Source organism: Cervus canadensis, chromosome 26 (genome assembly GCF_019320065.1).
Source record: "Cervus canadensis isolate Bull #8, Minnesota chromosome 26, ASM1932006v1, whole genome shotgun sequence".
NCBI classification, from domain to species: Eukaryota; Metazoa; Chordata; class Mammalia; order Artiodactyla; family Cervidae; genus Cervus; species Cervus canadensis.
In genome coordinates, this window is record NC_057411.1 from 41646256 (window position 1) to 41658291 (window position 12036).

Consider the following 12036-nt stretch of genomic DNA (forward strand, 5'->3'; position numbering starts at 1 on the left):
AAATGTGGACGATCAAGTCTTGACCTCACTTTGTAAATTGATGGGAACGTCTGCAGTGAAGCCTCTCTCTTGTACACCCCTCTTGTTCTGATGCATTCTAGACTAATCAGGAAGAATACTGATGACCACAGGGCTTGGCCTGGTAGTTCTTGGCCAATTTAGTGTTCTTACCTGGATTTCTTATGCAATAAACAGGTAACAGCAGAATGTTACACTTTTATGTTTTCCAGAGATGTACAGATAAAGTGACGGGGTGACTTAATGGAAGGGAAGGTGGTTTCAAATATAGAGGAATCAGGAAGTGCTTTGTGGAAGATACAGACTTGAGATGGGCTATACCGGGTGGGTGAGTTAAGTGGACAAGGTGGATTTAAAGATACTAAGAGCAGAGGAAGATGTGTGTGCAAAGACAGGTGTTGAGCACTTGTGAACACAGACAGGAATTCCTGCCTTTTGTAACTTTTTGTGAAGTGAGCAGGGCAGGAATGGGCCTTCCCTAAGAGCCAAGGAGACCAGCTGAGTGGTGAGCAACTTGCTCAGAGGTCACACAGTTGGGGGCAGGACCAGGAATGCAAACTGGTTTTTCTGGATGTGTATCAGTTTCTTCCCTGGTGCAACTTTGCCTGTGGCCTGGGAACCCAGTGTTCCAACAGAGCTGGGTCCAGACGGTGCCGTGTAAAGGAGGGAGGTGTGTTGGGGACGGCTTTGATTCTCTTGGGCTTCCATGGTGGCTCAGATGGTAAAGGATCTGCCTGCAATTTGGGAGACCCAGTTTCGATCCCTGTGCTGGGGAGATCTTCCGAAAAAAGGAATGGCTAAGCGACTCACACTTTTGATTCTCTGTAGTTTTGTACATCCTCTGCCCCCGCACGGGAATGTTTGCAGGCCTGAGGGACATTCAAGAGGGAATGAGATTGTCAAGGTCTCTGTCCTCATGGAGACTCCTGCATTGCATTCAGGTGGTGGCAGATGGAAAAGAATTCCCTCTCCAAATAGATCGTTCCATGTAGGGATAAAGTGCTGTGGAAATAATCTCCAGACTTGAATTTTTGTCAACATGACAAATCCATTACTTACATTCAAAATTTTTTGGGGATTGGTATAGACATCTAGTATTTTGGTTCTATATTATAAGAATATCTTGGCGTGAATACATTCTTATATCTTACATGTATTTATAGAGATAATCTATTCCCCTATTTTGGCTCTTTTTTCTCTGGAATTAATCTTTAGAGGGAAAAATGCCTGCTTTGTAATCTATTTTCTCTAGGATAGTCCCCAAATAATGAATTCAATACTTATTATTTATAATCTACTACATGGATGGTATTTGATATGAAATTGTAATTTTAACAAATAGTAGGAAGCAAGCTGGGCAGGAGTAATAAGTTATTCTGTCATATCTTATTACTGACTTCCAGAGATAGGCCAACAGTTGATATATTACTCTAAAGATACTTTTTAGAAAGATTATAATTAAGCGCTTAAAACTTTTATATTAAATTCCCTTTTTCAGGAGGACAGTAAATACCATCCTAGTATTAGATAATAAAATTTGTTTAAACCTTTTGCAATTGCCCTAAATACCAACCATAGGCAATGTTTCTCTGCCAGAAAGTTTAACCATTCTGTTTGGATCCACACATGGGAATAGTAGAAGAAAAGAGAAAAAGAGGAAGAGACAGAGAGACGCAAAGACAGAACGAAGAGAAACAGACCTGAGAAGTGAAAAATCAACTCATTGATTAATTACTTCTGCTTCTTAGTCTTTAAACTTTATCAGGTAAACATCTATCATAATTTTCAGCAATTTATCACAAGCGTTTGCAGGGCAAGGAAAGGTCTGATTGAGATCGCTTCTTTTTACCAGACTCCACAGAAATGTTGACAGAGGTGAGTTCTAAAGCTCGGCAGCAAGTAGAGTTCTGCAGGATGTTAACAAGTTGGTACCTCACTGGCTGGTCTAGGGCCACTGTTCTATCAGGTGCTAAATATTTCAAATCTTAGCCCTGCTTAGGTGTAGGCATTGATGAGCACAGGGTCACAGAGTATTCCCCTGGATGGTAGAGACCCGCCTTCCTCTGCTCTCTGTCCTCAGAATGAAGCATCAGATCTAGCATAACGTAAGCATAAGATGAAGGTGTGGACCAACACTGAACAAGCGAGAGATGCGGACTGAAAAGTGGCCTCCACGAGATATCCTGTGTGCTAGTTCCTGGAATCTGTGAATATTTCTAAGCAAAAGAGTATTACTTTGCATGACAAAAGTTGGGACTATGTCAAGGATCTTGAGAGGGAGGTCTTTAAAAAAAAAAATTAATTAGTTTTGGCTTTCCTAGGTCCGCATTGCTGCCTGCAGCCTTTCTCGAGTTGTGGTGAGTGGGCTGCTCTCTAGTTACCCTGTGCTGGCTTCTCTTTGCAGCAGCTTCTTTTGTTGTGGGGCATGGGGTCTGGGGATGTGGGCTTTAATAGTTGCAACTCTTGAGCTTAGTTTCCCCTCGGCATGGAGAATCTTCCCGGACCAGGGATTGAACCCATATCCCCTGCATTGGCAGGAGGATGTTTAACTACTGGACCACCAGGGAAGTCCTGAGAGGAAGACCTCGAGAGAGGAGGTCAACCTAGGTTATCCCTCAAAGCTATCACACGTATTCCCATAAGATGGAAACAGAGGAGGAGTCACTTGGAGAGGACGAGGAGACAGCGTGACATCAGAGGCAGCGATCAGAGTGATTGTGGCCACCAGCCAAGGAAGCCAAGGTTTGCTGATAACTGCCAAAAGCTGGAAGAGGCAGAAAGGATCTTCCTCAGAGCCTCCAGAAGAAGTGTAACCTGCCAATACCTTGGTTGCAGAATTCTAGACTCGGGAACTTCGAAAGAATACATATTGTTTTATGCTACCAGTTTTGTGGTCTTTTGTTATAGCAGTCACAGGAAGCTCTGGGTGCTCCCTAAATCTAAATTCAGACGTGAATTTCTAGTCACATGGCTAACAGAATGACCCAACTTTATAATATGCTGCAACTTGGACCTTCCTAGGCTCATTCTTTGCAGGCCTATGTGGATTTGCTCACCTTCTGTGCTTGTGACAGATGTCGACACGCTGTGCCTTCCCAGGGGACCAGACCAGGCTGCTGCAACTCTTATGGCCCTTTGTGAGCTTTCCATTCAAACCCAGGGCACACAGACCCAGTGAAAGGACTTTAGGGAATCATTTAAGGTGGAAGTGGTACTTAGTAACCACCTGCCTCCCTCTCTGTGTCTAGAATCCTGTTTACATCATCTCATCTTACTTTCAAAATAGCTCCCATGTTAGAGGTGTTCCTGCACTGTATGTACAGTTAAATTCTAAAGTTTGCAAAACAGCCAACAAGCCACAGAAAATCAAAATGATCCTTGAAAATCCTGTGCCTCATTACGGTTCTCCTGCGGAGTCAGCTGAGATGCTACTTTATTCAAGCACCGGATAAAATAGCTAGTAGCTGATTTTCATTGAGCAAAGCCTTGCTGCAGGAAATTCTTTCATCTTTTCTTAGCAATGGGAGATTCTTCCTCCTAAAGGCAAAGGGCTCAAACAGAACGATGAAAAGTGTGGTAGAACTGAGAGCCATCTAGGTCATCCCCCTCTACACCAGGGCATAGGTCATTCAGAAGAGAGGCAGGAAGAATTGCCTGTAAATTGTGATTCTTCACCCAGCGTCTGGCTCACACTAAGCTCCAGGTAGGTGTTAACTGATTTTCAACTGAAATTCTAGGTTATTTTCAAATGGGTTGGGGATCATTTGCATTTGTTATGATGCTGCCTGAGGCTATGTGAGAAAGGCAATATTTTTGCAGACTATATTGAACCCCAGCTGTGTCTGTGGGCCCTGGTTCCCAGGTGGTTCAGTGGTAAAGAATCTGCCTGCCAAATGCAGGAGATATGGATTTGATCCCTGGGTGGGGAAGATCCCCTGGAGAACGGAGTGGCAACACACTCCAGTATTCTTGCCTGGAAAATCCCTTGGATGGAGGAGTCTGAAGGGCTACAGTTTGTGGGGTTGAAAAGAGTAGGACAGTGACTGTGCGATTTAGTACGGATGCATGCACATGTCTGTGGGCCAGTGGCTTCGCATTTCTGTGCCTCAGTTTCACTGTCGGCTAGATGGTGATATTGATAGCACCTACCTTAAGGGTTGCTATGAGGATCAAATCAATCAAGTTAATTAATAATCATTAACTGCACAGTATAGTGTCTGTGCATAATAAATGATGTAAGTGTGAAATAAACATGAAAGGAGACTCTTGCATGGATGCACGAGAGGAGAAACTTCCATAATAACACAAAAAGAGTCCTCTTAAGCATTTGCATTTTTTTAGGTTATGCAAATGAAAATTTATATAAATTGAGAAAAAAAATATCAAAATATAAGATTTTAGGCCTAAAAGTACTACAAGTATTGTAAAAGTCTGGGAAAATGATATGCTGATTTTATTTAATTATTTTTCATTGAAGTATCGTTGATTTACAATGTTTCAGGTATACAGAAAAGTGAGTCAGTTATACTGGCTTGGCCAAAAATTTCATTCGGGTTTTGAAAAACCTGAATGAAATTTTTGGCCAACCAACGCATTTGGATTCTTAAGGCTCCTTGATGGCGATAATTAGAGCAGTTCATCTGGAAGCTGATGGTCTAATCCTAGGGTGGTCAGGATGACAACTCTTTACCTGCTGAGGCCGGCCGTGAACTGGCTGGCAACCTGCTTCAACACTATTAGGAAGTTATCGTAGGGCCATTGTTTCCTCTTTCACAGGCAGACCAAGGTATAGCTTGGAAAAAGCTGTAACCTCTTTAGAGCTTGGTTTCTTCACTGGTCAAAGGGATTCAATAATGCATCCTTTCCAGAGTGTTTTCAAAGGCGAGAGCAAATGAAAACAGCAGCTCAGAGACAGCCCAGCACATATATTTTAGGGAACGTGATTTCCATTTCTTGTATTCTCTAAGGAAAAGGAATCCCAAGCACTTAAAGTCAGAGTCAGATAAGCCGTTTTTTTTTTTTTTCCTAAATGAGAAATTCTGTGAGCTGGCAGAAGACACCTAAGAATAAAGGGAAATTGAGCTGGGAAATTCCATTAACCATAGGTATCTGGACCTAGGGGCTTCCCAGGTGGCACAGTGGTATAGAATCTTGTGTCTGCCTGCCAGTGCAGCAGACGCAAGAGACGCGGGTTCAATCCCTGGCTCGAGAAGATCCTGTGGAGTAGGAAATGAAAACTCACTCCAGTATTCCTGCCTGGAAAATTCCATGGACAGAGGAGCCTGGGGGCCTATACAGTCCATAAGGTCACAAAGAGTCAGACATGACTGAGCATGCACGCCCTATCTGGACCTAAGGGGAACTATGTCCTAGTTATCACTATGACCCAGTCAGAATAATAAAAAATAATAACAACGAACATGTATTGATATGTCCCAGGTAGTGTTCTTCTCACTAATCCTCATCACAAAAGGAAATAGTTGCAACTCCTCTTTTTAGTTTTGCTGTAACCCTTTGTTTTTGTTGTTCAGTCGCTAAGTCATATCCAATTCTGTGACCCCATGGACTGCAGTATGCCACTTTCCTCTGTCTTCCACTATATCTCCAGGAGTTTGCTCAAATTTCAAGTTCACTGAGTCAATGATGCTATCTAACCATCTCATCCTCTGCCACCCCCTTTCTCCATTTGCCTTTAATCTTTCCCAGCATCAGGGTTTTTTTTTTTTCTTTACAGTGAATCAGCTGGTCAAAGTACTAGAGCTTCAGCTTTAGCCTCAGTCCTTCCAATGAATATTCAGGGTTGATTTCCTTTAGGATTGACTGGTTTGATCTCCTTGTATTCTGAGAAACTCTCAAGAGTCTTCTCCAGCAGCACAGTTTAAAAGCATCAATTCTCTGGCACTCAGCCTTCTTTATGATCCAATTCTCACATCTGTACATGACTACTGGAAAAACCATACCTTTGAGTGTACAGACTTTTGTCAGCAAAGTGATGTCTCTATTTATTATTTTGTCTAGATTTGTCATAACTTTCCTTCCAAGGAACAAACATCTTTCAATGTCAAGACTACAGTGACTGTCTGCAGTGATTTTGGAGCCTGAGAAAATAAAATGTCACTGTTGCCACTTTTTCCCCTTCTATTTGCCATGAAGTGATGGAGCCAGATACCACGATCTTAGTCTTTTCAATGTTCAGTTTCAAGCCAGCTTTTCCACTCTCCTCTTTTACCCTCATCAAGAGGCTCTTTAGTTCCTCTTCACTTTCTGCCATTAAAGTGGTTTCATCTGCATATCTGAGGTTGTTGATATTTCTCCTGGAAATCTTGATTCCAGCTTGTGCTTCATCCAGCCTGGCATTTCACATGATGTACTTGCATATAAGTTAAACAAGCAGTGTGACAATATAAAGCCTTGTCATACTCCTTTCCCAACTTTGAACCAGTCAGTTGTTTTATGTCTGGTTCTAACTGTTGCTTCTTGACCTTCATACAGATTTCTCAGGAGACAGGTAAGGTGGTCTGGTATGCCCATGAATTTTCCTCAGTTCATTGCAATCCACACAGTCAAAAGCTTTCATGGAGTCAACGATGCAGAAGTAGATATTTTTCTGGAACTCCTTTGCTTTCTCCATGATCTATTGAATGTTGGCAATTTGATCTTTTGATCCCTTTCTTATTTGGAAATATTTGGAAGATTTATTTATGTATTAATTTATTTATTCACTCATGTTCTCCTTCATGCCAAAACTTTCCCAGGCTGGAGCAGAGTCTGGTGAAGTGACCCCATGGTGGCCTGGCCAGTGCTGACCACCCCCTCCAGCCATGTGTGATTCTCAGAAAAGTGCCCTGGGTCAGGCGCTGGGTTTAAGCTGGAGTGTCCACACTCATGCCTTCCTGAAGCATTTTGGCAGCCTTGGCAACAGTCATCTTGATATCTATTGAAGAACAATCGGTGTTTGTGTGACAGTTCTGGTTTCCTACTGTACCAGTGTTCTTGGGCCTCCACAACAAAGTACCACCGACTAGGGTGGTAGGGGACTTAAATGATGGAAATTCATTTTCTCACAGATCTGGAGGTCAGAAAAGTGTTGGCAGGGTTGGTTCCTTCTAAGGCCAATCTCCTTGGCTTGAAAATGTCCCCTTTCTCTCTGTGACCACACATCTGTGTGTGTCTATGTCCTAATCTCCTCTTCTCATAAGGACACCAGGCCTATAGGGTCAGAGGCCACTCTAGTGACCTCGCTTTATCTTAGTCACCTCTTTAAAGACCTCATCTCTAGGGAACTTCCCTGGTGGCCCAGTGGTTATGAAACCTCCTTGCAATGCAGGGGACATGGGTTTGATCCCTGGTCAGGGTACTAAGATCCCACATGCCACGGGGCAACTAAGCCTGATGACCACAACTACTGAGTCTGCATGCTCTGGAGCTCATGTGCCCAAACTAGAGAGGCCGTGTGCCGCAACAAAAGACCCTACACGCCTCAACTAAGACCTGATGCAGTCAAAATAAATAAATAAAAACAAACAAAAAGACCCTGTCTGCAAATACGGTCACATTCGGAGGTGCTGGGGGCTAGAATTTTCACATAGGAATTTGGGAGGGGGCCACAATTCAGCCTATAACATATACTGACAGATAAGCTGAGGGGGTACATGAGAATCACTGAATTACAAAAGTTAAGACTTCCAAAGAACACTTACAGAACTTAAAGCCCAGAGAAACAGTGGAAATAGTGGCTGACTTTATATTTTTGGGCTCCAAAATCACTGCAGATGGTATTGCAGCCATGAAATCAAAAGACGCTTACTCCTTGAAAGGAAAGTTATGACCAACCTAGACAGCATATTAAAAAGCAGAGACATTACTTTGCCAACAAAGGTCCATCCTGTCAAGGCTATGATTTTTCCAGTAGTCATGTATGGATGTGAGAGTTAGACTATAAAGAAAGCTGAGCAGTGAAGAATTGATGCTTTTGAACTGTGGTGTTGGGAGAAGACTCTTGAGAGTCCCTTGGACTGCAAGGAGATCCAACCAGTCCATCCTAAAGGAGATGAGTCCTGGGTGTTTATTGGAAAGACTGATGTTGAAGCTGAAACTCCAATACTTTGGCCACCTGATGCGAAGAGCTGACTCATTTGAAAAGACCCTGATGCTGGGAAAGACTGAAGGCAGGAAGAGAAGGGGACGATAGAGGATGAGATGGTTGGATGGCATCACCGACTCAATGGACATGAGTTTGGGTGGACTCCGGGAGTTGGTGATGGACAGGGAAGCCTGGCATGCTGCAGTTCATGGGGTCGCAAAGAGTTGGACATGACTGAACAACTGAACTGAACTGAAAGCCCAGAGAAGTGAAGTGACTGGCCTGAGTTTACACTCTTAGTACGTGGTGATAGAACTTGAACCCTGTCTTGCTTTCCCTTTCTCCCTCCCTCCCTCCCTCCTTCCTACCTTCCTTCCAGAAGAGTTGAAAGAACAGCTTCTCTTTGCTCCCTTACCACCTGTGCATCTCTAGCCCTCGACTTAATTTTCTAAGCCTCAGTTTTCCTACATCTAAGATAGGAACCACTGTTCTGTCAAAGAGCTGTTGAGGGTTAAAATAAGATAATTCAGACAGACCAGGCCTAGCATAAACTCAGCAGAAATCAATCTCCTTTCCCTTTTCTCTCTGCTCTATTTATTCAGTTATTAATGAATGTTTTAATTGAGTCATTCTTGCACCTAGCCGCCTCTCGGCAGACGTGTACCGAGGTTGGTCACGCTCAGCGTAGCACTGGATGCAGTGACTGAGCCCACGATCAATGTGGGGACACACACGTACTGATTCCTAATGCCAATACTGGGGATGTCGCCAGAAATGGCCGCAGTGTGAGTTCAGCGCTCGGTGAGAAAAGAGTGTGGCATTAACATGGGTCTCAGGGAAGGATTGCTGCCAGGCAGGATGGAGATGTGTGTTACAGAATGAGTATTCTTTAATGGGCCAAGCAAGAGAGACGGTGCATGGAAACGTCAGGATTGGCTGCAGGTCCTGTGAGCTAAGACATGGGCGAGGATGCTTGTGGAAGGGGCTGGAAGGATTAGATTACATTCTGTACCTCCAGGGTGGCTCTCCTGAGATCCTGCAATCATGGAGATTTGGGAGTGTCTCAGCCAGCATCTCCCAAAGTGAAGTGGCCCAGTTGTGTCCGAATCTTTGCGACCCTATGGACTGCAGCCCACCAGGCTCCTCCATCCATGGGATTTTCCAGGCAAGAATACTGGAGAGGGTTGCTATTTCCTTCTCTAGGGATCAAACCTGGGGCTCCCACATTGCAGGCAGACTCTTTCCAGTCTGAGCCACTAGAGAATCCCTGTGAACTCCTTCAGAGCTCCCCTTATTTCTGTCCTTTGCCTTCAAAAGAGAAGCCACTGGCTTACACCCACCTCATCTCCTCTGAGTCCTGTCCCCAGGGCAAACTGCTGATTCCTCTCCAGGAAGCGGATTTTCACATTATAGACTTTGTTCCCATAAAACACCGCCAGCACGTAGGGCTCTGCCCTGGATTTTGCAGAGCAATCTCGGACCAAGAAGGTGCCATCCTGAAGCAAAAGGAAGAACAGTGATCTTCACGGGTAGTATAATCAGAATCCACCCTCCCGACAGGCACCGCAGTGAAGCCTGTGTACCTGAGATCCCCAAGTGGCTTTAGTTTTTGGCAAGCCAGTTCTTTATTCAATTTAATTCAGTAGGTGTTTACTGAAGGTTACAATCCTAAAGTAAATCAATCCTGGATATTCATTGGAAGGACTGATGCTGAAGCTGAAGCTGTAATACTTTGGCCACCTGATGCAAACAGCTAACTCACTGGAAAAGACCCTGATGCTGGTAAAGATTGATGGCAGGAAAAGAAGGGGGTGACAGAGGATGAGACGGTTGGATGGCATCATTGACTTGATGGACATGAGTTTGAGCAAACTCCAGGAGATAGTGAAGGACAGGAAAGCCTGGAGAGCTGCAGTCCATGGTGTCGCAAAGAGACACGACTGAGCGACTGAACAACAACGTGTCTAGGGGTTGTTGTTATTTTGTGAGAAGTACACCAGTCAGATCACAACACCCTCTTCTTCCAAATCTTCCAACATCCCCCGCTGTCCTCAGTGCCATGCCTACAACTATAGCATGATGTTCACGGACCAAGGTACCAGACCCTCCTGCAGTCTTATCTCGGTCAGTCCTGCAGCCTCCAGCCTTGGGATGATGGTGCTGATCAAGCTACCATTTCCCAGGGGCACCATCTTGCTTTTGGGTTCTTAGCGTTTGCACAAGCCACCCCCTCTGACTTCCCTTTCCTCCCCTCTCTGGGGGTGCTTTCCTCCGTCTGCCAAGGTTCAAGCATTTCCTGTTCTGTTAATGTTCAGGCTATTATTCTAGAGACAGTGGGAACCACCGCAGGCTCTGAGTAGGAGAGGATTTGCGCATTGACGGCGATCCTCCGCATGGGGCGATGGCGTCAGTGACTGATGTCAACGTGAGTGGAAAGACTTTATGAAGGAGAAATAGAAAATAGAGCCTGGGCTGAGGCGACAGGAAGTGCAGGGCAAAGAAGAGGAGACAACAAAACGTTCCAAATTGATGTCTCAGAGATGGACTGAAACTCAGAAGCATCAGTGTCACGGAAGTCGAGGGGGGACAGTGGAGGTTTCCAAAAGAAGGCCAACAGTGTGAAATGGTCTGACGGCTGTAACTAGACAAGCTATAAATATAATATCAAATAATCAGGCACACCCTGGGGAGTAGCTCAGGATGAAGGTCTGGTCATAAAAGGCTAAGAAATGGAGCAATCTTCCTCAGCAGGTACACATATAAGGCTTAGTTCTGTGGCTACATCATGTCAGTTATATGAGGAAAAATACTGAAAAATCTTTAACTGTAATTGCATCGATTCTTGGATATGTAGTTATAAATAATCTGTAGAGTAGATCTAGTTAAGTATGTACAGTACTATGCATTCTTTATATGATAGGTATTATATATGATAATTTATATTTGTAATTATCTCCTCTATCAACTATATTTCATAGCTATATATTTATAGATATTATATACATGCATATATAATAATGATTATAATACTCTGTAATAACACTATAAATATATTAAATTTATAAATAATACTATAAAACTATAGTGCTGTCATGATGCTGGCAGCTAAGGTTTACTGAAAACTTCTCTCAAGATGCCAAGCACTTTATACACATTTCATTTGATCCTTATATAAGGCTTGAGGAGGTGTTTTATCCCCATTTTACAGGTAAGGGAATTAGGTTCTAATTATCTAAGTGGATCCCCTGACACATCACAGCTAATCAACGAATACCAAAAGGCCAAGGCCACATTCTTGCTATAAATACACCAATCTCCAAGTGCATAATGTGAGTTTAAGGAATTTTCCGGAACCTGTTTTGCCAAAAACATTAAGCCATAATTAAAGCCTTAAGACTCAAGCACAGAACATAGCCAAAGATTAGAAAGGGAGAGGAGGCCAAGACATGTGGCTGGTTTGGGGGTTTATCATTTAACACTCTGCAATGAGTTTGTCACAGTGAATGTGGGCAACCCTGCAATTTGAAATAAATTATCTTACATAAATGGGAAACATGTTTTGACAAAACTGAGACAAACCAAGTAGGAAAATATGAAGTCATTCAACTGAGATTCTGTTTTCTCAATGCTTTTTGGGAAACAGGCACATGGAGGGGAGGGAAGAGAGCCTTGGAAATGCCCACATGTGGCTGGAAGGACATTATACGGCATGTACGCTGCCCGTCTACACCATCCACACAAGGGGCTCCTGCGAGTAGGTCTCCTAAGAGCTAGTCTTCCCTTGGGGAAGAGACTCAGGGAGTGTGATGGTTGATTAGCCAAGAAGAGACAGGGTTGGAGCTGGCACAACTATACCACCATTAGACCCAGCAGAGGTCAGCCGTGCGTGGGATTCCTCGGGGAGAGGGAAGGGAGGATCCTCAAGGCAAGCATCA

General features: G+C 43.8%; 1 protein-coding gene across 1 annotated transcript in view; it reads right to left on the minus strand.

The window, feature by feature from the left end:
• The window catches only part of CLNK (cytokine dependent hematopoietic cell linker), a 198570-nt gene that overhangs the window by 2124 nt on the left and 184410 nt on the right, over positions 1–12036 (minus strand). Inside the window, exon 18 of the mRNA XM_043448457.1 lies at positions 9442–9597. Coding sequence (XP_043304392.1) covers positions 9442–9597 — 156 coding nt within the window. The remainder of the gene's footprint in view (positions 1–9441; positions 9598–12036) is intronic.